Source organism: Athalia rosae, chromosome 7, assembly GCF_917208135.1.
Source record: "Athalia rosae chromosome 7, iyAthRosa1.1, whole genome shotgun sequence".
Classification (NCBI taxonomy): domain Eukaryota; kingdom Metazoa; phylum Arthropoda; class Insecta; order Hymenoptera; family Athaliidae; genus Athalia; species Athalia rosae.
The window spans coordinates 1,279,689-1,307,348 of record NC_064032.1 but is presented as its reverse complement, the minus strand read 5'-3'; the positions used below and the strand labels follow the sequence as shown (position 1 = coordinate 1,307,348).

General features: G+C 43.6%; 4 protein-coding genes across 8 annotated transcripts; 1 reads left to right on the top strand and 3 right to left on the bottom strand.

The window, feature by feature from the left end:
- The first annotated feature begins 107 nt into the window (after positions 1-107).
- Positions 108-26,891, top strand: LOC105684705 (paired amphipathic helix protein Sin3a). 5 transcript variants are annotated; one of them, XM_048658291.1, is made up of 17 exons: positions 108-277; positions 15,577-15,896; positions 16,128-16,280; positions 16,437-16,765; positions 16,847-17,081; positions 17,196-17,450; positions 17,579-17,986; positions 18,091-18,539; positions 18,629-19,103; positions 19,201-19,450; positions 19,544-19,909; positions 20,006-20,175; positions 20,299-20,493; positions 20,992-21,285; positions 25,542-25,693; positions 25,779-25,992; positions 26,116-26,891. In XM_048658291.1, exons 2-17 carry the CDS (start codon positions 15,597-15,599, stop codon positions 26,365-26,367), a joined length of 4,497 nt encoding a protein of 1,498 aa, XP_048514248.1. In that variant the 5' UTR covers positions 108-277; positions 15,577-15,596; the 3' UTR covers positions 26,368-26,891. The 5 variants fall into 5 exon arrangements, with proteins under 5 accessions (XP_048514248.1, XP_012253699.2, XP_012253700.2 ...); XM_012398276.4 differs by lacking the exon at positions 108-277 and adding an exon at positions 7,267-8,106 and having other exon boundaries at positions 17,594-17,986; XM_012398277.4 differs by lacking the exon at positions 108-277 and adding an exon at positions 7,267-8,106 and having other exon boundaries at positions 20,992-21,216.
- LOC105684706 (probable chitinase 2) lies at positions 1,459-4,692 on the bottom strand. The gene is made up of 7 exons (XM_012398278.4): positions 4,528-4,692; positions 3,192-3,395; positions 2,858-3,120; positions 2,575-2,784; positions 2,288-2,485; positions 2,087-2,215; positions 1,459-2,012 (listed from the first exon to the last, which is right to left on the bottom strand). The coding sequence occupies exons 1-7, from the start codon at positions 4,634-4,636 to the stop codon at positions 1,722-1,724; spliced, it is 1,404 nt and encodes a 467-aa protein (XP_012253701.2). The 5' UTR covers positions 4,637-4,692; the 3' UTR covers positions 1,459-1,721.
- LOC105684707 (protein seele) lies at positions 5,229-7,001 on the bottom strand. Its single transcript, XM_012398280.4, has 5 exons — positions 6,846-7,001; positions 6,613-6,706; positions 6,332-6,447; positions 6,049-6,255; positions 5,229-5,975 (listed from the first exon to the last, which is right to left on the bottom strand). The coding sequence occupies exons 1-5, from the start codon at positions 6,858-6,860 to the stop codon at positions 5,814-5,816; spliced, it is 594 nt and encodes a 197-aa protein (XP_012253703.1). The 5' UTR covers positions 6,861-7,001; the 3' UTR covers positions 5,229-5,813.
- LOC112694981 lies at positions 10,172-13,305 on the bottom strand. The gene is made up of 2 exons (XM_048658297.1): positions 13,083-13,305; positions 10,172-13,022 (listed from the first exon to the last, which is right to left on the bottom strand). The coding sequence occupies exons 1-2, from the start codon at positions 13,260-13,262 to the stop codon at positions 12,768-12,770; spliced, it is 435 nt and encodes a 144-aa protein (XP_048514254.1). The 5' UTR covers positions 13,263-13,305; the 3' UTR covers positions 10,172-12,767.
- Positions 26,892-27,660: the final 769 nt, after the last annotated feature.

The window sequence follows — 27,660 nt, the reverse complement described above, 5'->3', positions numbered from 1 at the left end:
TAAAATTTTCAGTGATGCAGATTCTAACTGAGAAAAAGGTAAGAGAAAATGGATAAATCAATCTTTCTAGCAATTTAACGACAATCACATTTCTCACAACTGTCCGCACGCGTTTCAGGTCAGAGGAAGGTCATGCGGTTATATCAAATGGGAATCACCTCTGCAGCGGGCCACGAAACGAACCGCAGTCATGTTATGGTATAAACGGCTGGAGGTTTATTATTATCTTCCTCCCGATACGCCGAAAATGACGGGGAGGAGAACGATACACTCGTACGTAAGTGAACGTTCTGGTATTTACTTTTGGTTTCTGTTGACACTGGCAGCCGCTGTTGTCGCGTATATTAATGGGGTATAATATACGTAGTACAAGGTGTATATCACGTACGTTCGCATACCAGCGAGAAATTAGACAGATCTTAGATTCGTTGACCTACATTCTCACAACAAACATTCACTTCGAAATTGGACCACTCGATGTACATATACGTGGCAATAAGTTGGTCGTGTGCAACGTTGGGCATACCTCAACACCCACCGTTATATTTTATGTACGCAATTGTTGTCTCGTTGAATTTTTTTGGGGGGGTTGGTGGGGGTGGAGGGGGCGATCGAAAGGTGTGAAAAATTATCGAGAGTTAACAAATCTGCGCGAATTAATGAGCGAAGGTATACGTTGTGGCGCAGGTCTCATCCAGGTGTGTCGGTGTTAAGAAATCGGCATTAATTCGGCATAAGGACATGTGCGTATAATAATTACACACATTTTCGGCGGTATAAATAAAGGCAACAACAAGGCCGAATAAAAAGTATGTCTTACGCTACGTGGCGCCCACCGATCGATTTTATGTAACGCCCGAAAAGAATTCCGAGGTCGGATTACGGATTAATTTTCGACGCCGATCGGTCGTTCGTAACTCTGGAAGTTGACGCGTTTGCATTTTACGTTTAATGCCCGCGGCTGGTCACGTGGATACTAAATTCCGTAACCTCGGATCCACGAGGTAAAGATATCGTTCCAATCGAAGGGAAAATTGAAGCGCAGACGGACGAGAAGCGTCGTTGCAAATCGTCGAGTACAGTTCCCGTTCGTATCGCCGTATAAATCTGTCGTCCGATACCCCGAACGTTTGACTATATTTGTCGATATTTCGATCGGTTGCGCTGACACGCGCAACATAATTTCTTTATTATCGTTAAATCGCCGCTAATGATACACAACGATTAGAGTTGACGAAAAGTGAAATGAGTATATTATTGAGTCTAGCCTGGTTTGAGTTGCATAATTTAGGAACGGTGAAATCGTGAGGATTGATTTTTAGATAAAGCGTATCGTTTCAAAAACAGCGGATAATTTACACAATTCCGCCCACTGTTCGATATAGTAACAATTCTGCAGGCGAAAGGCAGAAGAAGGGATACAACAATGATCGTGGGGTTGATAAAAATGGAGAGAAATTTTAACAGTAAACTAATAATCGTTTATTGAAAAATACGTAGTCTCTCGATATCGATCTATAGGTACATATAATTACAAAATTTATACACATACATATACTGCGTTATAAAAGTAAATCATTCGATGATCGCGGTGGCTATTATTTGTTGTACGAAATTTTTCAATCAATCAGGAACAAAATTACGACCCTGTATCGCCGCGTACTCAGGCTCTTTAATCTAAAGGAATCCAATGCCCTAATTTTAACGGTGAAATTGTTCATTTAAAATAGGGTAAAAATTAGCGTCCCGATGATGGGTAGTACGCAAACAACGATGAAATCTGCCGCTGATTTCTGCGGCACATCGGCCGGCGTGATGCGATTATCGCCGTGATCGTTTCCAGGTGGGTCTCGTGACAGTGCCAAATTAATCGAGCGCATCAGGGGATAATCGATCCCTAAAAGTGGGTCCAAAAATCCGTCGTGAACCTCGGCACAGTCTCCTCTGAAATCGTCGGTATCTATGCTCCAGATCATCACTCCGGCAAGTTTCATTTTGTTAGCAAAGTCAGCCTGCCAATTTGTCAATGGGTAAAAGTGTTATTCCTCGTCTCCGCGAATCTTTGAGCTGTCAAAAAATCATTCACCTTCATCATTATGCTCCTTGGGTCGTCGTAGGTGACGACTTTGTCTTCGCTGACCGCCCACGCGGTTGCACTCGCGTCGTCCCACCCCTTTCTCCAATTGTTCGTCTTGTTGAGCAGTTCCCTGCAGATCTGTAGGTGTGAGGAGAATAGACAACGGGATTAGTGGAACGTCTAGGTGATGTTTTCGAGCAAGGTAATCACCTCGTTGTATCCCATGAATCCGTCCTGCTTGGTGAACGGACCAGGGAAACCGATCTCGCGAGCATTCGACCCGATCGGACTGGCTGTCGGGGAACCGAGTGGACCGTTCAGGATGAAGGTGCGCCCGTAAAAGGGTAAACCAAGGACCAATTTGTTGGCGGGGGCACCGAGCTTCATCAAATACTTTATAGAGTCTTCCTGCGAATTCGAGGATCATGGGATCAGGTAAATTTTCATCGATTCGTGTTTATTCTGTCCAGTTCGTATAGGATTTGGCAAATACTCACCACGGAGAGCTGATCGGGCGCGCTATTCAGAGGAGCGTTAGAGAGGACCTTTCTGTCCCAGGCACCGTGGTAGTCGTAGGCCATTACGTGGATGTAGTCGAGGTACTTGGAGAGTTCCGGGATATCGTAAGCGGCGTCTATAGTGTCTATTCCCGCCCCTATCGCGGCCGTCAGGAGCAACCCCTTGCTCCTGAAGGCGTCTTTCAGGTCCTAGAAAATCGTCGTTGTGATCGTATAGAATCGAAAGATCGAGGGATCGGATCCGTCCCGGTTTATTAATTACCCTTGCGAGGTAGACGAAATTCTGTTTGTCACGAGGGGCCCCTCCCCGCTTAGCCGGGAATTCCCAGTCTAGATCGAGACCGTCGAAATCGTACTTCCTGATGAAATCCACCACGTCGCTGACGAAGGTTCTCCTTCGTTCGGCGGACGCCGCGAGCTCCGAATAATTCGCGCTACCTTCGTTCCACCCTCCGATGGCCAGGGTCACCTTGAGACCGGGGTAACGGTTCCGCAATCTCGTCACTTTTTTGTAGGTACCCTTGCCTGAAAATCAGTCGAGATCAGTCGTCGCGTTCGCTCGAAAATAGCCGAGGTATTCGACGTCGGATAGTCACCGTAATTTTCCTCAAGGTCGGCGTAGGGATCGAGACTGCGAATCGTGGAAGAGGATGCATTCAGTCCGGCGAAAGCGTAAACCAGATGGGTGCAGTGTTCGGGGCGCAGATCGTCGAGTCCGAACTGAGCCCTTTCGCGTCTGTAGGTCGCCCAGGAGGCGACGTAGCAAACTACAGCTCTGTCATGCTGCGGCCTGATGGATCCTGAAACGGCAGAGGCGAAGCGTTGTTTTTGTTAGAATTTTCTCGCGCATCTCGTGTATGTGGATATTTAGGATCCGTCGGTTACGCCCATCTACGGTTTCCCTCTACGCGATGATATTTTTTTTCTTTTTACAAAGGAAATCCTGTCCTCTTCGCGCTAGCCCACGCCCGGTATCTATAATCTTGGGTCCAGATCGCGGACTCGTCGTGAATCGAACGTGATTTTTCTGCGACTATTTCAACAGACTAGTTCTTTCTAGATCATTGTTACTCGTATGAATATATAACGATGGGTGTTGTCAGGCGCGTTGACGCTAGTTTTTAAACACTGGAGTAGAAATATGAATCTCTATTGAATCGCAGATAGTGCATTGGGTGTAATAACAGGTAGCATCGGTAATCGGTGCATCGTGCGGTTCCAAGAATAGGAGGAACGAACGATGATCGAGTGACGAGTACAATCGAGCGTATGCACTGTAACCATTCGCTCGGGGGAATAATTCCGATTCATTCAAATATTATGTATCAGTATTTCGTTGCCGTGGAGCTCGAAGCCAATACCAAGGCCTCGTGTGATTGAATCTCGCTAAGCAACTTTCCCCGACTAACTTCAACGACCGCCGATTTAATTTTTATAATTTACCATACGCAGCGGCACCGCCGAACGAAATGTGCGATAGGAGTTGAAGAGCGTGTTTAAATTTGCCGAAGAATTCGGAAGAATGAAAAACCGGTCGCTCTAATTTACTCGGCTCCGAAAATTCAAACTTTTATAAGAAAAATTTCCATTCTATCGAGAGCCGCCGAACATCGTCGCCGATGTAACAAAGAAATTGGTACGGACGTGGGGAAGCCTAGAATCAAATGTCACGCGGTCGAAGACCCCAGAACAGAAATCGAGCTTTAATTTCAAAGACAAATAACGCGTTTCCTGAATATTCGTGTACGGGGAAACTTTCAGAGAACAGTTAGAATGTAATAATCTCATGGGTCAGGCTTCGTTGGAAGCTGAATTTTTTTTAGGACAAAGTTCGATATAGAAGTTAAAGAAGCGACCGGCAAATCGTGCGCATGGGTGTTATCTCTAATATTGCGAATTTGAAGCAAAGGTCAAGATTAGATTTGAACTTACCTTGTAAACCAGTAACAGAACTGCGCGTGGCTAAAGATGATAAAATAACAAAAATGGCTCCTAAGGTCCAGGTAAAGGTAGAGCCAGAGCGATTTTCCATTGTTGTCATCGCCTGGACAGCGTTCACTGTACTCTGCCGTTGACTTTCACTCTGCGAGAGAGAAAAATATTTTAACCGTAGAGGGAACGACGATATTAGAGAGGGACGGAGTCGAGCAGGTTGGAGAAGGGGCTTCGCGACGAGTCCGGTGGAATGGAACTCGGGGCATAACTGTTCATTAGGCTTGGGGTTTTTTACAATGCCGATATCGGTCCTCTGCCCCTTCGCCCAACATCGTCGTATTTAGTGACCCAGACAGACACGATATCCTTGCTCGCCACTCGGTTTCACAAAGCTTATTCGTTACTTTTTATCATTTTATTCATGACTTGTTTGTGCTATCAAATCAATGCACACCGCAACACCTCCTGCATTTTCTGGTAAATTCAGCGTTAGGTATCTCCGCATCAAGTTTTCCAAAGTCTTAAGACTTCGAAAGTCTCGTCAAATTCAAAAGCCCCGGCGTCGCAAATCAACAGGTGCAGTCTAACGAGTTGCCTTCGGTGAGGCGCAACTCTACGCGTATTTAGTTGGATAACTTATTGCTGAGAAAAAATGATGGTTTTATGGAACGGTGATGAGGATAGAAAAGACTATAGACTTGTATAAAGTTGAATTTATTTTTAAAAGGTTCTTCTCTTCCATCAATAATTAATACTTGTTAAAATACTCATCTTTGTATATTTTTTATCGGAAGAAATGGACAACGCGCTTCCCTGTATCGTGTTACCAACGACTATAACTATTTAACAATTCTTAGAAGATTTTAATAAATGCAACTGCTCAATTTCAATAATTCCTGAGAGCTGTGTAATAAATTGCGGCTCGTTCGCCAAGCAGAATTAGATATCGATGCGACAAAATCATGAATATTGAACGACATATTTGTGACGCTAGTTTGGCGGGGAAAAAGGCCGCGCGATAACAATCGTTGCCAGGTGGCTGATTTGGTTTGTTTATAATATTGCAAGCCAATTGCAATCGATAAGCTGCAACGAATGCAGATCACCGAATGAATTGGTAGATAACCTAGCGAACGAGCTGTAAGAAACGCGGTGAGTAAATTTTCTAAAAAAATTTATTACAAGACTTTTCGACTCGCCGTGGATAAATATAAACAAGACTAACTTAGGAATAAAGTCTCATCGCCGTTAAAGTCCCGCAACTTCTATCGTTTGATCTTTCATCACAATTCATCTTTCTCTTCAAAACTATTGTCAACGTCTTCTGAAGGTGTGTCGGAACAAAACTGTGCCACATCCGTGCAGACCTTGACATCGATATCTCGTTCGCCTTGGCTAAATAGTTTGACTATATCATCTTCGAATTCTTCCACGATTCCCTCGCACTAGAAATGTCAAAATCAATGAGAAACTGGCTCAAACATGAAAGAGAATCTTAGAAAAAAAGGGCCTACTTACGTAGAACTTGAGACTTTTGTTCAAGTCTTCGTCCTGAACAATGTCCACCTTGCTGAAATCTGGGTTCATTCCGCCGTCCGGGCTCATAATTCTTAGAATGGTCAGCTCACCTGTTGATTTGTACCTGGCTCTCACATAGTCATCCAGTTTTTTGCAAATGCTGTCAAGCATGTCAGAAATATGTACCTCGGACCGAGCGAGGGGAATCTGTGTCAAATTGTTGCTTATCAAAAGAATTTTCAAGCGTAGTTAAAATTGTAATTTTTATAATTGTATTACGTACAGTCTTCTTTTTTACATTGCCGGTGGCGTCCAATCGATAATTACCCACATCGATAGACGCGGTTGGATCAATTTTGCCAAGCTCTGTTTCCACCTCATCTATAGTTGTTCTGCAAACTTTTATTACAGAAAATTGAGTGACGAATAGCACACTCGAGTATGAAATAAAATAAATAAGCAAACCTCTGTTGAAAAAAATAATTCTGGATCAAAGCACCAGGTAGTTTTTTTGCTTCTGTGGCTTATTAGTTGTCAAATGTTTGCAGACGAGACTTTGCTTACCCAAACATTTCAGATGTTTGCTGTCGATTTGTTGACCATACGCAAAGGTTCCGAGGCTCAGGCAGAGTGCGGGGATTACTGTCAGGAGCATCATCTGTAATAATATCCACAGCATTATCATAACTTCAATGTGGTACGGTTGTTCTTCTTGATTTAACCTTAAACATGATGCTCAACGATAGCTTTTTGTATTTTTTTGGGGAAAATTGCACAGGAAGTCATGAATCGCTTACCATTGTACCCGGCATGTGTCTACCAGTGATTAGCACGATAAACTGTATTCAACGCGAAAAGTTATACCCTTTTACTATTTTAATCATCGCCTTCGTGGGACACGTGTAATCTGTAGATAGATCTGACAAAGCTGTGGCAAGGGATACACGCTCTCATCGGGGATTGGTCTATTACAAATCCTCACGCTGAATCCGATGACCAATCGGAAACTAAACTCCTGTCTCTTGTTATTACACTTGATAGAAAATGTGACGACTTTCTACAAAGTGTCTGACTCGAGTAGCGGTTTGTGGTTTGATTTTCCGCACTTATCATGCGAAAGGAGGTCGTCGTGTGGATCAAAGTTAACAAATCCGGGGTACATAGCGTGTGTCAGCATACCTGGTCGAAACCAATTAGTGAAAAATAATTCAACTCGGTCATCGCGAGTTTGCTCAATTTCAATGCGCAATTTGCAACGACGAACTCGATCCGAAAACATGGCGTAGCCGCGTAGATTACCCATCGCCAAAAAATGCTCCGGCCATCCTCGAGGCTGAAATATTCGCCAAGTATATTCGAAACGAACGGAACTGTGCAGGGAAATAAAACCTACCTAACCAGCAACTCGCTCGCGCCAACGAGCGTTCGCGTTCATGTTTCATAAATGGCGCGCCAAGATGGCGCGACCCCTGAACGGTCGGCATTTTGGTCCACGGGCGTACCGGCAGAGTGCGTCTCCTTCGCTCTTTTAGTTCGCGCGAACGCCGCGCCTCTCGACGGTTTCGTGGCGCGTCTCTGGTAGAGGGAAACTGCGGAGGCAACGGTGGCCAACTACGGGCGAGTCCATTCGCTCGCCAGAGGGGAGTAAGGCGGTCGATCGGCGCGCGGACTCGGTTGGTGAATTATTTTAAGTTCGGGGGAAAGCGGGGAACCGAGCGATCCTTATTCCGCGATGAATTGGTCCTATGACATAATCCCGTGCGAATCGAGGGGTGAACTTGGCGAATGATGTGATAAAATGTGCGAGTGTTGTCGAAACGACGATCCCGGCACCCCTCCGAGCTCGTTTGAGGTCGGCCGTGTTCGCGGCTGACCCGACAGTCTTCAATCGGTCACCTGCATGAGCGGACCAGTTTACCCGTAAGATGTGTCAAGATTCATCACACAAGAGCAATAATCGTAGTTTCATTGTGAACGATTTTAAAGTGTGTTCGTCGAGAGGCAGTGCAGTTCTAGCCGGTCAGATTGAAATTAAAGTGAAATTCAAGCGGCTGTCAGGTAAGCTTCGACGAATAAGTTTGATTATACACCAGACCCTGGGCGAACCTCGGGAAAGATGATCGAAAGACGCGAATATCACGAGGCGAATCGACATCGTCAAGCCAAATATCGTACCGCCGATATTTCACCACGTTATTATCGAATAACGAGGAGCGTAGCGTTGACAGAGAATATTGTTCGGAGGCCGGGCGAAGTGACATAATGTCCCGTGTTGCCTTACTACGTCATATAGCGAAACTTATGTATTCCTCAATCACGAGTCCAAACTACTCTCTCGTCGACGTCAAATTGACTCGTTCTTTTTCCGTCCCCATTTACGTTTTACCCGTAAACGTATATATATATTTTTATTTATTTATTTTTTATTTTTTTTAATCACCATCGCCGTACGCGCGACGCCACCGAACGCCGCGACCGGACGAAAATTTTCTACTATCTTCCACCGTGGAATCCGACAGCAGAAGCAAACAGAAATCCAACAATGCAGATTGATATTCGGAGTTGGAGCTGGTAACACACACCAGTGGAGTACCAGGAGACGAGAGGCCCAAGCTAAGCTAGGCTAAGCGTGCAGCAGCGGGAACGCTTGGCATCGTCGCACCCGAAGGCACAGCGTTATGGAGAAGAGAAGAAAACATTCGGATCTACGGAAGTCGTCGCGCTCCTTAGAAATAATCATCCAGAGTTCTGTAAAACAATCCGTAGGGTTATCACAGAGTTCGCCACTCTGCCTTGATTTTTTGAGTCGGTATTGAAATTTTCGCGGCCACTTCCGTTCCGCGCTGTATATATATATATCTCTACCCTTGTACACAGATCGACCGTAATGCTGCATCTACCGTTTTGACAGGTGACCCGAATCGAAGAAAATTAAAATTTTAATGAATAGATTGGCGCGAGGCGATAAAGCCGCGGCGGTACGCCGATGCTGAAAAGTTTTGTCCGATTAAATTCAACAAACATCTTACGGACCGTGTAAAATAATTATTGTTTTTTGTTTGTAAAGAGTCTTTGGAATACCGCAGATGGTCCGCATTGTGTTGATACAACATATGCGGAAAGTTGAGTCATTCAAACGAACGTTCGATTCCGAAAATGAAACGATGACCGTCGTCCACCGCGTTTGAAAAAGCCCTCCCCCCCCCCGGTTCGACGGGATGTTTGTTTATTCGTCTCGTCCCCCCCTGCCCCCCCCTTATTCTCTAAGATCAGTTTGCGAATAGTCTTGAGCGTGTAAACGATGTGAATTATTTGATTGCGGGTGCAGACAATCAGCTGTGCGACCGTGTGTAATCCAGGTTTACCGAAACCTACTTCTCGCCGTCTATCCCTCGTCGTCGTCGTCGTCGTCGTCCCGCGGGATGCGCGAATGTCAGGGAAGCGACTGGTCGGCCACGCAGAAACCGAACGCACGCTTCAAATATCGATTCTCGTTGCACGTCGCGGTCGTCAAGTTTAGCTTAAGAATGCAAAAATCGCCAACGTTCACGATCGTTTACATCGACAGGGCATGGGACCTGTTGTCCCGCCCCTCACCTTTCGACTTTGTTACGGGTTTTTTTCAGTTTAGCGAAGAAACGGAAAGAGGTGGCTCGACCGAATCGATAGAGTTGCTGCGACGATTTAGGTGCGATTCGCACAGTTTTCACCGACAAAATTCGCCGTACACAGACGAATCGTTCGAACTACCCCCGTTATCGCTACGTAACTCGATTCCCTTTTTTCGTTTCGAATACGGCGCCGCCACCCCCGAGTCGACGGCGCGAAAAACGAGCAGAGTAAATCCGATGCGACGTTCCCTCTGGTTCGATGGCTTAAAATCTGGACCCCGTAGGACGCGAGATCGTTGCTTTTCGAATCAATTTTCCGTTTCTACTTTACCATCGTTTTCTCGTGTTAACTACAATCTGCGCAATTAATAATTACTTATCTCGTAAATGTTGCACGGATGCGCGTGTGCGTGTGCGCGTCTGTTTGTACACGTGTGTTAGTAGGAGAGTAACCGCTACTGCACAAAGGGAATGAATTAAAATGAGAATAGGGGAGAAAGAAAAGAGACGAGTGGAGTTAGATATCAATTTTATTCGATCGGTGTACGCTCACATATGTACAGAGAGAGAGATTACCTCCTGATTCGTCGGCGGTCGAAGCGCGGGCTTCGAATCGAGGGAATTATGAGTCGATTCGAAACGCGGCGATCGACGCCGAAAATTGACGATAAAGAAAAGAGTTACTTCGTACGTTATTTTCGTTTCGCGGGATCTTCCCTCCGAACCCGCCTCACCCGTAAAACGAATATTTTCATTGCCCGGTGTCCGCGCGCGTTGCGGGAATTTCAAAACCCGCAGTCCTATAAGTTGTTTGAGAGTCGAGAGTCTTTTTTCGGAATCGATTAACCGAGGCGCAAAACGCGTGGCCAACTCCCCTTCCATCGATTGATCGCGCCTGATAATTTTCTATCGCCGGTTCCCGCGCTCGACGTTTCATTGCAAAAATTAAAATTTTTCGCCCATCGCGTTGCCAGATACGATCTCGGGTGTCCTCCAATCGGATAACCGCTCTCCAGTCCAATCGCGACTCGGTTCATACCGATATGAAATTCGGTCTGCGGCGATCCGGAATCGTTGTATCCACATCGGGAGACAAACAGCGGCCCGGCTCCGCTGCCTCCGCTCTCCAGAGTCGCGGTCCTCCACTCTTCTTTTACTGCTACCCGCGACTAGGAAAGTTAACACTTCGCCGTTTTTTGTTGTTTTTGTTTTTTTTATTTTTTTATTGTTGTTGTATCTCGTTCTCCTCCCTGTTTAAAAATGAAAACGCTGCATGCGCGTCGCTTCGCCCACGCGTTTTGCCTTCGTTGTTCGGCGGGTAGGTGGTGGTGGTGGTGGTGGTGGTGGTGGTGGGTTCGCTCGCCGTTTGGCACGAACCTGCTTCGTCGGAAGTCGAAGGAATCATCGGATTGGCGGTGGATATTTCGCTCGGGTTTATAGGGTAGGGCGAGAGTCGCGCATGACCGATGAACGGACCGTATCCTCGGCGGCGGCTACCTGGCTTCCGAAAGTGTGCGGTACGGTCCCGCGAGTGACCGGGACGGCGCAAACGGGGTTCCAGAATTGAAAAGCGGCGAGGCGATCTTCGGCTCCATCTCGCGGACGCGGTGCCGACGACGTCTTTCGCAACGGCAACGCTGTACTTTCGATTATCGGGTGTACGCGCACGTCGGAACTTGCCGAAGCTGGAAACCGAACGAGAACAACCACACTCCGTTTTCTCGTCGTCGACGACGACTGCGCGCGGCCGCGTTGTCAAATTTTATCCCCACACCGCCAAAATAATAGCAGCGGGAGATCTCTTGTCCACTGACGACGACGACGACGACGACGACGACGACGACGACGACGACCACCACCACCACCGCCACCACCACTCGCTTCCCCACAGACGTTTGTTTTACTCTGTTGCGTGAAACCCGTTTCTCGGTCTCCTCCTAGTTTGCCGAGGAATCGACACACCGCGTTCGATATAACCGATAATGATTATTAAAAATTTTACACCACGTCCCGGGAAGGATTAGATCCGGAAAGGGGCGGGGAGGGGAAACCGGCCCGTGCACCCGGACGAACTTTGGGTGAAGAAAAAAATCCGTCAGCGGGTGAACACTTGCGATGCGGATCGCGGTGACAACATCGAATAACGAATGTACGCGATGAAAATCGAGAGGGCGTGTATTCCTCGAGGTGGGGCGTCGGCCTCGGGCCAGGTGACGAGCCCCCCCGGTCGACCCGAGCACGGGGTACACTTGTTCGCACCGGGACGGACCGACGAACACTCCGCCGGTAACAACAAGACCGTAATGCAACCGATACGAGTCCCGTGCACGATCCCCCGATGCACCGAGGATTCAACGTGTTCTTGTGCACGATGCGTTCGAACGCCCCCTGCACGGGGGGAGGTATGCGTACGGAACGGTGACACGGAATCGCCAAGGTTGTAATTTTTTAAGATACGAGGCAATTTTTTCTCACCCTCTGTTTCGGACTTACGATTAGATTCATCGTTGCTTCGATTCACTACCCATTTCGCCGCGCGACTGTTGATGCTACTTTGAATACATTTTTGAGGGAATTTTTCATCGTTGTTGTTGTTGTTGTTTTGTTTACTCGGTAGCGCGAACGCGTTTACCTGCAGCAGTCTACGTGTCAAGGCGCACTCTGCACTCTGCACCAGCGACTTTTTTTCGTCGCTCCCCCGCCGCGTGTGAATTTAATTTTCAAATTACCGATAGAGCCAAGAAGCACGTGGGTGGCCGAGCCGGTGGCGCCGACCGCAAACTTTGCCTTGCGTAAAAAAATGCTTGGAAATTCGAAAAACAAAGTCGCTTATCGTTCGCTCGAACCATCGGCTTTTACCACCGCTACCACCACGTAAACAGTATGAAATATGGTTGCACGTGACAATAATAATTTACATCCCACAACCGCCATGGTTGTTTCCTTGATCCAACGCAACACCCTCCCCGCCGCCCTCCTCCTTGCATGCGTCAGTTTTCGTTTGCCGAGACTTTAACGCGTGGTCGTGAAAATCATGGGGTGTCGCATCGGTGGTTGTAGTTTTTGAAAAAAAAAAATTTGGCGCGCCCCACCGTCGCAACGAGTAATTCATATTTTTCTTTCCTCGGTTTTTAATCGGGACGTTTTTCCCAACGAGTCCAAACGCAGACTCCCGATGCAGCGTGAAAAAGATCCCACGGCGATGGCGTCGTCCGCCGGTGCGTCGAGCGTGACGACGAAATGACGACCGTTGCGTGTGCTCCCCGCCGCCATGATCAAAGTTCTCTCGGCCAATGAACGAGCAGCCCCCTCCGAGTGCGCCAATGGCAGTCTACGGCATCCTTGCGCTCCTGTCTCCGCGGGCTGGAGCAAATCGCGAGTCAATTTCCATTCAGTTTTCCTTATTAAAAGAACCTCACTCACCGATCTACTCGCACCCGGACCAACAACCATTTTTCTATCGTCTATTCCTCGTGGAAATTGTTGTATTCCACGATGGCGATAACCACCGTATAACTGCGGTACCGAGAGTGTTGCGCAGTTCCCGTGACCCAGATAACCGGGGGGAGTTCGCTCGCTGCCGGGAACAGCTGTTGGCCGCATAAAGATGGCCGCCGCCACTCCGGTATTTCGTGAAGTGCGCGCGCAGTTTGGCGGCCTCCGTTTCGGTTTCCCCACCGGATTCAGGGGCGTCTCCAGTCTCGCGAAAATGGGGCACCGCGGAGAAAATGTCACCGCTAGTCCGCTCGGTCGCCCTTCGCCGCATTCACCCGTACCCTTTTCGATCCCTCGATTTCTTCGAAATGTTCCAGCGCGTCGCATGGCCGAGAGTTTCTCCCGAAATTCGTTTGAATTTCGTCGAATTGCGCCCGAAATCTGCGCCATCGGGACGGGGGGGACGGACCCCCCCGGCTTGCGCGCGCCTCGTCCGCCCCTGCGGAATCCCCACCCGCCCCCACCCCCTGGCCGCGCACCGCCCCTCGTTAGTCGTCGGTTCCTTGTTTGCCATACAAAATCCAATAGTTCGTCGAGTACACCGCAGCCGTGACAATGTCCGACGAGAGTTTGTCCCATCGATGTACGGAAATATTGAGAAAATTGAGAAATTAGCGGCTAATATAAATACAGCGAAGTGAAATGGGGGTAGAGAGGTGAAAGTTGACGTGAACTTATCGAGTTTGTACCGCATAATAAGCGGTAGTCGTGTGTTGGTGTGTCGCGTCGTTGCAGGAGCCACTTTTTCATTTTCATAACTAAACCGAAGGTATTTGGAAAAACGATGATACACTCTGTAGAAGTTGGTGCGCGTTACTCGATTGCGGTGGTTCTAGCGTAAAATCGACATTTCACTTTTATTTTTTCAACCAAGTTTGTGCGATCCTACGAGCAGCCGGCCTCCTACTGGGAGAGGCTTTACGGTTTCCATGCGAGACGGCGTAAAATGTGTAACGTATTTCTATTTAATATTGCGTAACAATAGCATAGAATCACTTCTAGTTTCGTTGTTAAGTTCTGACTGCTGTTTTAAACCTCCAACCTCTGCACTATATGCGTTAGAAGGAGGATCGGCGTGAGGAGGGACGAGTGCGAGCGAGAGAGAGTGCTCGGTGGACAAGGGAGAGAGAGCGAGAGAGAGAAAGAGGCAAGCACGAAGGGGAGGAGAGTCTTCTTCAATTCCCTACACTTTTTTCGTTAGGATTGTTCAGCAGTTTATTTCCGTACTTGGAAGTTGGTCTCGTTTCTTTTTTTACTTTATTTTCGATTTTCCAACTCCATTTCCTCGGTGGACATCGATCCGGAATCGTATTCCGAAGGCATCAAAACTCCAATGACGCCTAGTCACGTTTTGTATCGGGGAACAAATCGGGCTACAGATTTTATAAAATAACCTAAATCGAAACGAGGCGTAACTAACGTACGTCTGTCGTATGTCGTATACGTTGCATCGACGTCGTGTACAAAGTGCTCGTTCGAAGGTAGAGATCGTCCGTGAGACAAGTTGACAAACTTAGGGGGCTCGCTGCTAATTTTTATTCATATTTTTCTTCCGGAAGCCGAGTATGAGTAGCAACGATTCGGTGAATGAAGCCTAGCAGCTAAATCGATCGGTTTTAGCGTCCCGCTGCAGCGTCAAAGATTTTTTTTTATTTTTTAATCGGCCACCAAGCAAGGGGTAAGAATCGGCTTTACCCCTCGTTGGATTTGGCCCCTGGAAGATAGCCGGGCACGCCATGGCAACCAACATATGACTTCACTACGACTGCACGCCCGCGTTTTCACCGAGCCGCGATCTATTTTTAACTTTTTGAGCTTCCAAGCCTTACCCGAAGGGCAAATATTCTACTGTTCCTTCTGGCGAAATCTAGCATATTTAGCACAGATTTATTTAATAATTGATCACTCAGTTTTGCCTTTCGTTACTTTACGCCCATTCTCTCCTATTGGCCGGTCAATTGTTCCGACATTAACGATATTAAATTAATCGTTTTCTCATCGCGTTCTGCCTACCCACGTCGTCCACATAACCTCAAATTTGAATCGAAATTTTTGTTTAGGACCGTTATCGTCTGCTAGACTATGACGTCATCAAATCCCCCCTGTGCTCGCGTCAAGTGGACATGTACCATGTATAGATATTTAAGCTACTCGCTATGGGCTCTCACTTGCCTGCCTGTTCGCCTGCCGTATGCACTCAGAACTCTTCAACTTCGAAGGCGACTCTCAAAACCGGTATAGAGCCTTCAATGGTCTCACCCCCTATCGCGTATGCCTGCGTGTCTCGGCGAATTCTTGAAAATATAATTCAATTCATGAAGCCCCTAGATCTTGATGTAAAAAAAAAAAAATCCTGTATTAAATGAGAAAAGTGTCCAATGCCTGTAAAAATCGTTAATTTGAGTTTAATTTCGTGTTTCAGCATCTCCAATGTGATTTGAGATGAAACGAGCTCGTGGGGTGGACGAGGTAGCATCGGCAGCAGCAGCAGCAGCATTAAAACATTCGTCGGGAGGCGGAGGAGGAGGAGGTAGCATTGGAGCTGGGGGTGGCGTAGGAGTTGGGGGGGGCATAGACTACCGTCCTACCACTGGTTTGGGAGTCGCAGTTGGGCCTGGTCAGCCTATAAGACCTATAACTACCAAGGAGATGCCAGGAAGCGTTCAGTTTGGCGCCGTTCAGGCGCAACAACAATATACAGGAGCCATAGTAATGCCTACCGCTGCTCCTTCTACTGTCAAGGTATTAAGATCAAACGTAGGACTGGTGTGAAAGCTTTATATTTATAAGAAATCAATCATTTTGCACTGTCTTATTGGTTATTGTACATCGCAGCAAAGAGTAATCTATTTGTGTCTTACATCTGATGATATTCTTCATATTCAATGTATCCTCTATCAATACGCACAGGGGATATCTGAAGAGGATTTGTGGAGTGGAACAATTTTGCAATGTTTCTCTTTTTCATGGCAGGTGCATTCGGGTAGTACAACGCCACCGACACCAACGGCTCCAGGAAGCAGCTTGAGCGGGGGAGCTGGATCGCAGCAGTTTCAAAGGCTAAAAGTTGAAGATGCCTTATCTTACCTTGACCAAGTCAAGTACAAGTTCAATAATCAACCGCAGGTAAATGGCCAATTTTAATGTTAGGAAAACTTATGTGAAAACAATGCTTTGTTTTTCCTGTGATTCAATTTTCTAGAATAAAAATAATAGCATCTTCTGTTTTCTCTGGAAATGTAAAGATATTTAGAATCATAACCGTGAAATTTACTTCTCCAGGTATACAATGATTTTTTGGACATCATGAAGGAGTTCAAGTCCCAGAGTATCGATACACCAGGTGTTATAACAAGGGTTAGCAACCTCTTTAAGGGACATCCAGAACTCATAGTCGGTTTCAATACCTTTTTACCTCCGGGTTACAAGATAGAAGTGCAAGCGAATGAGCAGGGGTATGCTTTTCAAGTGTCCGTTAGTATGCCGAGTCCAACTGCTACGCATACTGCAACTCTGTCTCATCATTGCACGGTAAACGTGGGTTCTCCACCTATTGCCAGTCCACCTACTCAACCGGCCAAGGCCCCACCTGTCTTACAAATAATGCAGGGGTAAGTGGTAGAAGTTCATGGCAAACTTGATTGCATCAGAAATTATTCAACGGATCAGTAATTATTTTCGTTCCCCTACAGATCTGGCAGCATACACCATTCACTTGGAAATAATATTTCAACCAATAGCTTGACGGTTCATGCTCCAACTTCACCACCAGTCCAATCGTACAATAATTCGCACATTAGCGCAGCGCAGGCCCAGGCCGCTCAGGCATTGAGTCAGGCCCAAGATGGGACGCCGAACAGTGGCCAAACGCAGCAGAGTCAACCTGTTGAATTCAATCATGCCATTAATTACGTGAACAAGATAAAGGTAATTCCACGTGGTGGAGGCACCGAACAAACTTGCTTATTCAGATTTAAGATTTTCAGTGCCAGTGCTCGTGAACTTAGTTAAACGGCAATTCCTATTCGCTTGTGATTTCAGAACCGATTTCAAGGTCAGCCCGACAAATACAAAAGATTCCTAGAAATTTTACATACGTATCAGAAGGAGCAGCGCAACTTGAAAGAATCCGGCCACCTTGGAACCGGTGGTGGCACAGCTGTTGGAGGAAGTGGAAAGCATCTAACAGAGGCGGAAGTCTACAGTCAAGTTGCTAAATTGTTCGAGAATCAAGAGGATCTCCTCGCAGAGTTTGGACAGTTTCTTCCCGACGCAACTAATCAACAAAGTCCCCTGGTGAGTTTATTTGTCTGTTGAAACTTTCAGCTATTCTTGCACTAGTTTACAAAGCCCCTTTTAATTTTGATTTTTTAGTTTAAATTTCATTCAGTTCTTACAGAAATATTAACTCTAATTCGTGCCAGTCTGCTATGTTCCAGAGTAACAAAGGTGGAGCGGTTAACGATCATTCTGCGATCGTTAAAAAACCGCTAGGCTTGAAGGCGCTTTATAATAATTCTGGAAACATACCGAGAGAGCACAGGGAGACGGGAAACTTGGGTGGATTAGAAAGGGATAATCGAGATCATCGAGAGAGGGATAGAGAGAGACCGGGTGCTAGAGATTTGAACAGTGGTCAAAAGTTTGGTCACAGCGCTGGCCAGCTAAAAAGAAGTCCGTCCTTTTCCACTTCCGGGTCAACAGGGAACTCTCACCATTCACAACACGGACAGCCTCCGTCTAAAAAGCACAAAATGGCGACGCTCAGAGATGTGACTTTTGCCGATGCCGGCAAATATGGGAGTCTGAACGACTATGCCTTTTTCGATAAAGTGAGTATTATGTTCTAGACCTAGTAGATCAGCCCGCGAACAGAGATAATTTTTCCAACTCCTCGCCCTCGATAATAAACTACCGTATCTTTTTCCTTGAACAGGTGCGCAAGGCTCTGAGATCGCAAGAAGTCTATGAAAATTTCTTACGCTGTTTGGTTCTGTTCAACCAAGAGATTGTCTCAAAAACAGAACTAGTACAACTGGTAACACCTTTCCTGGGCAGGTTCCCAGAGCTCTTACGATGGTTCAAAGACTTTTTGGGACACTCTTCGGATTCTTCCACTTCTACATCGGTTACAACGTGCGGCTTGAACATAGAAACACTACCCAACAACGTTGTGAGAAGTCACCAAGAACGACCGCAAGGAGATTTGGCAATGGAAATCGACTACTCAACTTGCAAACGACTCGGAGCGTCTTACTGCGCATTACCCAAGTCTTACATGCAACCAAAATGCACCGGAAGAACGCAGCTATGTAAAGAGGTGCTCAACGACACCTGGGTCTCTTTTCCTACGTGGTCCGAAGACAGTACCTTCGTTACTTCCAGGTAAGACGATGCACCGATTCTTCGCGATGGTGATTTTGTAGGTAATTTAAAAATTCTCATAAATTCCGTACCATTTTCGAACGTTATAGAAAAACTCAGTACGAAGAGTTTATTTACCGCTGCGAGGATGAACGGTTCGAGCTGGACGGTGTTATAGAAACTAACGCGGCAACAATTCGAGTTCTCGAAGGGGTGCACAAAAAAATGAATAGAATGAGCTCAGAAGAGATTCAAAAGTTCAGATTAGACGAGTGTCTCGGGGGATGTTCGCCGACGATACACCAGCGAGCGCTTAGAAGGATATACGGAGACAAGGCTGGAGATATTATCGACGGGTTGAAAAAGAACCCCGTCGTCGCGGTGCCTGTTGTCCTCAGGAGGCTTAAGAGCAAGGAGGAAGAGTGGAGGGAAGCACAAAAAGGATTTAACAAAATCTGGAGAGAACAAAACGAAAAGTACTATTTGAAATCCCTGGACCACCAGGGTATCAATTTTAAACAAAATGACGTAAAAGCTCTCCGCTCGAAAAGTTTGTTCAATGAAATTGAAACGCTGTACGATGAGGTACGTCAAATACTCGATTTCTTTTTTTTTTTTTTATTACATTACATTCGATTCAATTTACAGCTTCTATAATTTGACAATTTTTCCAATTAACCAGAGGCACGAGCAAGCAGATGACGGGACTGGGGAGGGCCAAGCGGGTGGCGGTGGTCCGCATTTAGTATTAGCATACAAAGACAAGTCTGTGCTAGACGATGCCGCAAATCTTTTGATTCATCACGTTAAAAGACAGACCGCTATTCACAAGGAGGACAAACAGCAGATCAAGTCACTTCTGAAGCATTTCATCCCTGACCTATTTTTCCATCCTAGACAAGAACTAAGTGACGACGAGCGGGACGATGATGGTAATTCTTCGATCCTGTATTTAGACGAAAGTCTAGATTTTTCTTGCTCTGATTACCCGATTCGCATAATTTTTCTTTGTACTAAATTTACAGATGACAAAGAGGATTTAGACTTACCAGCGAGTAGCACCAGCCAAATAACACCATCAACGATTACTTCTGGCGGCCTTCATGGAAGCAGAAACAAAGCTGCTTCGTCCCCTAATCTACCCTTAATACCTGTAAAAACTGAACCGGACCTTAAGCCCCCTTCCCATGCCTTGTCCGTCGACCCGGAAGAAGCATATACGCTCTTCATGGGCAGCAACAACTGGTATCTGTTTTTGAGGTTACATCAAATACTGTGCGAGAGGTTAACGAAGATGTATGAAAAAGCCGTCGCCTTGGCGGATGAGGAGTCCAGATACAAACAACAACGGAAGGAGAGCACAGCTGTTGCGTTGAGATTAAAACCAAAAAGTGAGTATACCTGAGAAACGTATCGAAGATTTTTCGAAATTTTGTTACGACACCCTCTCAATACGGTCCTCTGGATTTTTCCTTTTGTCATCGTAGGCGAAATAGAGATAGAGGATTATTACCCCGCCTTTCTGGATATGGTGAAAAATGTTCTCGACGGCAACATGGAAAGCACCGCATACGAAGATGCACTTCGCGAGATGTTTGGGATTCACGCCTATATCGCTTTTACTCTGGACAAAGTGGTCACGTACGCTGTGAGACAAGTACGTTTATAAAAATATTTCGATCAATTTTTTAGTTGCACTTTCAAGATTGCCTCAATTTTAGTTTGCCTTGATATGCAAAGTGTGGCGGTATTTGTTGGTAACCCTGTCCGAATAACGCAGTTGCAGCATCTGGTGTCTGATCCAACTTGCCAGCAGTGCATGGAATTGTTTCAACGAGAGCAGAGACAGCCAAAGGACAGTAGCGGAGCTGGAGGCTTGTGTGCTACGGCGTATCTAAGGCTAGGGTCAGAAATTGCCTACCAGCGTAAAGCAGAGAGAGTTATGACTGATGAGAACTGTTTCAAAATACATATTGTGAGTATTTAATATTTCTAACAGACCCATTTTTTCCCCAAGATTATTAGAACGTGACAAGACTTTTTCAGCGAAGTTGCCGCTTCTTTTTTTCTTCTCTTTTTAATCATTGAAGAAGTTGTTTTTTAATTATTAATCTAATTCAATTTTTTTTTTTTTGCTGAATTTCCTCGTTTCAGAACAGCATCAACCCAAAATTTGATACATAATTTCACCGGTGTACTTGTGATGTATTTTATCTTTTAAAAATAATTGGTGGTCGGAAGAATTTTACTGTGGAATTTATCTGGCATAGGATTGTTTAATGCTTTGCAAATTATATTTTCAAGTGTAAATTTAGTCCGATATTTGCTCGGTTTCAAACTGTAGATCAAGACATGAGGAAAATAATTGAGAATTGAAACCGTTGTTATCGCAGCAATTGAAATACGCCATTAAAATTTATTATGTGATAACTTTGGTCGTGCATATTTGATCTATCTAACCGTTGTCTTCCAGTATAAAAAAGACTGCAAAATAACCATGGAGCTGCTGGATACAGAAAGTGACGATACCACAGAGGGTGGATGCAGGGATAGAGAGAGCGAGAGAGAGCGACAGAGAGAGGGTATAAGCGCGACGGAAAAATGGTCTACGTATGTTGAGAGGTACTCTGCTCCTCTTGGCCAGACTAGTCCGAAGGATATTCCAACCTCCGTAGATGACACGCCAACCAATCATCTTGTGAGTAGCGACCAGGCAGGAAGGGGGGGCAGGGGCAGAAAGCGCAAGAACGCTGATATTAACAAGAAGGTATAGGACCACACCCATAATCATAAACATTGCTGACATTGTAGTTTGCATTCATTCGGTACTTTTAATAGTTTTTGTTGTGTACACTGCTACTGCGAATTGCGATCTTCATGTTACCCAAAACCAAAGCAATGTCTGAATTGGGTTTATTTTCATTCTCGCCAGTTCAATGACTCGTCAGATAAATAACGCATGTATCTTCGTAATGTGATTATCTAATCATGCAGTACTTTTGCACGAACGAAACTGCAGACAGTATTTTATTTGGGATATGCACTCTATAATTTTTATTCCTACAGCGGGGCAAAGTTTGAAACAATTACGTTGCTCTGAAGTTAGAACGTATCTATGTCAAGTCTGGATGCGGAAAAAGAGATAGCGTGTAAATATTTTTATTCTAAGATTCGGTTGCCGCGTCCCTCTTTACCGCGAGTCTTACATTATTTCATACTTTACGAGGTAGCTCCATTTCTTATGGAATATCTAGTCTCAGATGTGTACAACGCTTTAAATGATAACAACCTTGAATATTAGGCTAGTGGATCTAGCCTCCAGGATTTACTTGAACCGTTACCGCCCACCGCACTCCATGATTTTTTGTGAATATCATCCGCGATTTTCCTGTGCCACTACTTATTATTCGTCACTTTTATTCAATCGCCATATGTGAACCAGTATTCTTTCGAGTCAATTTTAAACTTGATGGCAATTTCCGCCGGTTTCTTTTGTGCAAAATGTTCGGAATAATGACGCTATTGAAAATTCACTACATGATACTAATATTAGTATCATGTACGTTTAATTGAACCAATTAAAATAATTATCAACATCCGCAGAGACTGTGATTGGCAATCGTAATGCCTTGCATTGATTTTCTCTATAACCCAACGTACTTTTTTTTATTTATTTTATTCTATTTTTGTTTGTTTTCTTTTTTTTTAACACGAAGACAGACATTTATTTGAAAACCGAATACCGCATCTCGTCAAAAACTGGAACTTTTTTTTTTCTGTTTTTTAGCAATTGCCACTTTTCAGTTTGCTAATCTTCGACATGACTTTTGAATTATTCGTAGTTGATTCGTGTTGCGTGATGTATGCCAACAATTTCGTATGCTTATTATATTGCCATTGGATTTATTATTTTTTTTTTTTTGTTCTTTTAATTTTTATTTCTCATTCGTTGCTAGAGCAGAAAACTTCCGACAAAAAAAAACCGTGTTGTATAATCTGCAAATTGTCCTAGCATAAAATTTTTCATATGTGCAGCAGGTATCTGTGGCAACGATCTTTTCACATGGTAGTTGTGATCGATACATTAAAAAGCTCATCGAATATTTCTAATACTCGAAACCAGCTCTGAAATCAATGATTTTAAATATCTTAGCGTCATATCCGTCTCGTGTCACTTATGGGTGCTAGATTCGAAGTGGTAAATACGTAACCCCATGTAAAATAACCTGATAAAAGGAAAAGAAAAGAAAGAAAAAAAAATTAATTTTTTCTCCTTCTGCGAAAATTGAAAAAAGAAAAAAAAATTAATAAATAAATAATTGGCAAACAGGTTACTTTTACCTTTGCAATAAATTATTATTCATTGTATAAAAATGTTTATAAGGTATCGATAATTGTGATAGGCAATTTTGCAAAAGTCTCGAAACGAATAATAATCCAGTGACGATGAATCGAAAGATGTCTAATGACCAAAAGTATTGTCGTTTGTCCACAATCTCAAAAACTGTAAATATTGCATCATAAACAAAAGGAAAAAAAAAATGAAAAGAAAAAAAAATGTACATAAATTTTGATACATTATTTAGAATAGCGGTATTGTTAATTTGTAAAATAATTTTTGTCACTTTCATGAGATAGATCGGTGAAGCCTTTTGGAATCTAGATGCCTTTGAAAAAAAAAAAATAATAATAAACGATGCATTATTAATAACAAAGACGCCAAATAAATTTCCAATCTCGTGTATAGAAAAAACAAAAAACAAAATTGAATAATTATTTGATAAATTAAAATTCGGAATCTTTCGGACGGCTAAAAATTGACGCGGTATGCCTTTTCAAAGTATAGTTCATACAAGATTGGCGTTTATAATTTTTCAGCACGTCAGTGGCGCTTTTCATAAATATTTTTCAAGAAAGCTACCTAAGAGTGAATATCAAAGTGGAGAGATCTTGCTGGTTCAATTTTTGAATTTTCAATTTTAAAATCAGTCTTTATTCCCTAACAGCTGTCCCATCGCGCATTTATTACCCATTTTCAGATAAAAATTTTGCCGATGTAAGATCTTGCCGGAATAATGAAGTTATCGATCGTTTTGTTTTGCATCGAGTCATCCCATGAAAAGTACCACTAACTTGAAAAATTTCCCAAAGGTTTCATTGTAATTGCTAGACCACCTAATAGTTACTGGCTCGGCGATGGCTCTTGATACGACCATCCGATTGAATTCTTGGGCAAATTGTCCAGTGGCAACGTTTGCATTATTTCTTCATTTTGCTGCCTTCTAACGTTATATCCGTGAACACATATCGACTAAATAATCAACAAAAACTGATGTATCGCCATTCTCCTTGCCCGGGCATGATTCAACTGAACATCAAGAATTGTGAAACGTTGAAAATTTCAAGTACCGATTCCAGCTGTGGATCAGGATATGTATTTTGTTTTGTGATATAGTACACGGTTGTAACCAAAGATTGGATCTTGCAATGTCGTCAATAATCTGAAGTCAAGTATGGCCAATATAGCGAGCAGCTCATCCCGTGCAAATGTAGATTCCTCACCTATGGCCTCCAATCCCTTCCTTATCCTATTTTCTGTTTCCCACCTCTGACCCACACCCCTTTATATGATGGATTTTAACCTTGGAATATATAATAAGATATATATTTTGTAACTATAAATTATATATGGAGTGTGTGTGTATATATGTGTATATATATGAATAAAATTTGTATATATACACATATATATTCATATATAAATAAATAAATATATTGTATAGAAGAGAGAGATATTGAAATACATGAACAATGCTTTTAAACATGATCGTCTATCATTTTTGTACCACTAAATTATCAGTTTTTATCCAAAAAAAAAACAAACAAATTTACGTTCTTTTCTTTTCAACTTTTTTTCAATGCCAGTATTGATTAAGAGTGCAAAAATTCCTTTCATAACTATGAACATAATGGTGTCTTGATTTTTATCTTTCTTTTGATTACAATCTCAGTTCTTTCTGTGTACATCCTTTTAACGAATCAATTTTTGATTTGGTCAGTCATCCTGGTTATTCACTGCAAATCCGATTGCCTCAATTTCAAATACGTATCTTTTTGATAAATCGACATACAGAGAGAATAATATATCTCTTTTCTAACAGACTCTCATGCCACTTTCAATGAGGAATGATTCGATGATTCTGTTTTTAATAATTCATTGGATTTGGCAAAGAGTTTCAACATTATTATATACTTAAGTTATAATTGCGGCGTGATAATGTTTTATTATAATTTTTATCATTACACTTAAGAAAAATTTCAATCTTTTTGGGTCTGTTGTCACATTTTAAGAGACATGAATTTTTGTTCTGCGCATTGTCTCACAAAAAAAAAAAAAAAATCCTCACAAGAGAACATTTTTTTTTTAAATATTTTCCACATATAAATGTGGTGGACTAAACGATACCTCTAAGTTTCTTTACTTTACCCTTGTTTGATTATTGGTTGAAATTAGATATTATACCCTAGGGTTTATGAACTAATGGCAACAGTTTAAAGAAGCACCCCGTTCTCTATCAGATTTTCAAAAATTTAGACATTGTTATTTCTCTTCAGAGCTTTGGAGTTGCTAAATATAATTGTGACGAAGATCATGGGAGGAAATTTTAGGAAATTTGAGACATATCGTTACTTCAAAAAAAAGTTTTCAAAAAACATTAATGAAATAGCCGAATTTCTGGTTTCGAATTAACACGAGTCGAAAATTATTATTCGCTATCAGTGGGTGTTGGCGTAGATTCGAAAGAGAAGAAAGTTTTATTCAGATTACGAATACAACTGTCAATAATCTGTCAAGTCGTAGATTTGTCTGTGAGATAAAATATTTGATTTAACATTTTTTTAAAACTGAACTGATACGATACTGGACTCGACATAACAAAGCGAGAGTTATGAACAAATAACCAACTCGAAGACTATGCACACCCTTCATGTTGGGTTAATATCGAGCTGTCACTGTTGTAGATGGAAGGAAGCAGTTGGCGCTCATTTGACAGACTGTTGGCAGGCCGTAAGCCAGTATTTTTATGCCGCAATGTCAGGCAGTGGCGAAAACGAGTATCTAGGATGGCCAGGTCGCCCTCGGCAAATGCCTCTCATCCGGACAAACCACCAGAGTAAGTTATTATTCGCTCTGTTCCATGCTTACTAGACGACGTGGTCGCTCTATTGCCCGATGTTCAATGTTTCATCTCTCCTTAGGTCAACGGCAGCTGGCGTTAAAACACTCCACGCTACACCTGGGCTCTTAGAGAGGCCCCCGCCCCTCAGAATGACAGACGCAGGAGATAGTGGCGATATAATCAACACCGATGAAACTCAGTGTCGATTCAATCCGAACAGTTACAAGATGCTCTACGTCGCCAGCAAAGAAGCTTTCCTCTATAAACCGAATTCTTTCACCAGAGCAAGAGTGGTGAGCTTGATTAGTAATATTTGTTTTTTGATGCCATGGCTGAAATTGGCGATGGATTAGGAATATGTAAATCTAGTTCGGTAGATCGGTTTTCTATCATTCCTAATGGACGAAATCTTTCAGTGTCATCCAGCGGTAACGAAGCGGTTGAACTCAAAGTTCCATCAGTGGCTCTCGAGTTGGGCGACGCAGAACGTAGCGAATACGCAGCATCGTTTGTGTCAAGACTGGTTAATGGGTCGTTATGAGAATTTAATTCCACACAGGACACGTGTAGTGACCGACAACGATCAATCTCGTTCTCCTTATCGGCAGTACAATCGATATCGGATAGAACGTTTAAAGTCTGAGACTTCGACCGAACTGTGTGCATAGCCCCCCCCTCCTTCCCCCCAAATGTGAATACATTGAAAAAAATGAAAAGAAACAAACAAACATTTATAACGAACGAGAGTGAACTCAGTGAATTAGTGTGAATACAAAACTTAAGGTTGTGTTCTTAGTTAGAATATAGGTTTTACTTTTATACACACATTATTAAAAAGTGATTAATGATTTTAACCACAGACGGCGTTTGATACGGTTGTGATCTTTTGAGCTATCGTCGAGAGGTACGGATGAGACCCATGATATTCGATATATTTAACAAATCCCTGGCTTAGACGCAAGTCTGTAATTCTGGATGGACGTTGTCTAGAAGCAAGCGATTTAGAGAAATGTGTATTTGTGCAAAGATCAAAAACTACTGATCGTTTGCTACGTCAGAAAGATCTTCAGATTTCATTTGGAATTATTTATGCAGAGTATTCAATTTTTTTACAAATTGTCATTGTATAATAAATACAGAGAGGGTCGTAGCTACTAGTTAATAAACTGATACTGTTGATTTTTCAAAACAATCTTTTTGCTTTTATTATAGATAACCACGTCATCGCAACTGGCACAGCGATAAAAAATAATTGATAGTTTGAGAGACTCGTTGCTGATCAGATTGTGATCGAGCAAAATGTGAAACATTATATGATTGAAAAAAATATTTTTCTAAATGAATTGAGATTCCTCCCCTCGTGATATTTGCATTCCTTCGGTTTTCTGGCTATCGGCACTGCTTCTGATCAATCCATATACCTTTCACAAGCACTATGGCAACAGATCTCAACTGCTTATTGGAACATCGGAACTGGAGTCAGTATAGACGCACCCTGCCCTCGTTTAGTAGGATCGTCCGGAGGCTTGTTCAACCCTATTGAAAATGCTGCACCTCGATCTCTCTTCGTTCAACTATGCTGAGAATGTCGCACCTTGATCTCTCTCTATTCTGATTCTCTTAGGAATGACGCATGCTGATTTTTCTTCATTCGAATCTGTCAAGGCCCGTGTTACCTGGATGTTGTTTTTTAATTACTTGATTGATTTTTGATTAAATATCAAATCCCTTCTATCTCCTGATGGCGTGACGAAATAGGGGCGGACAATTAATTTACCGCGCCCGCACCCATCCAGGGAAGGCACAAATGAAAAAATATTTTTAAAAACTGGGAAAAAATTGTAAAAATTCGGAAAAAATTAGAAAACAATTAGAAAACAATTAGGAATACACCTGGGATGGTTTGTGGTGGTCGTTAATTTTTTGGTTTTCCTCGAATATTTGGGGTCGGTCAATACTTT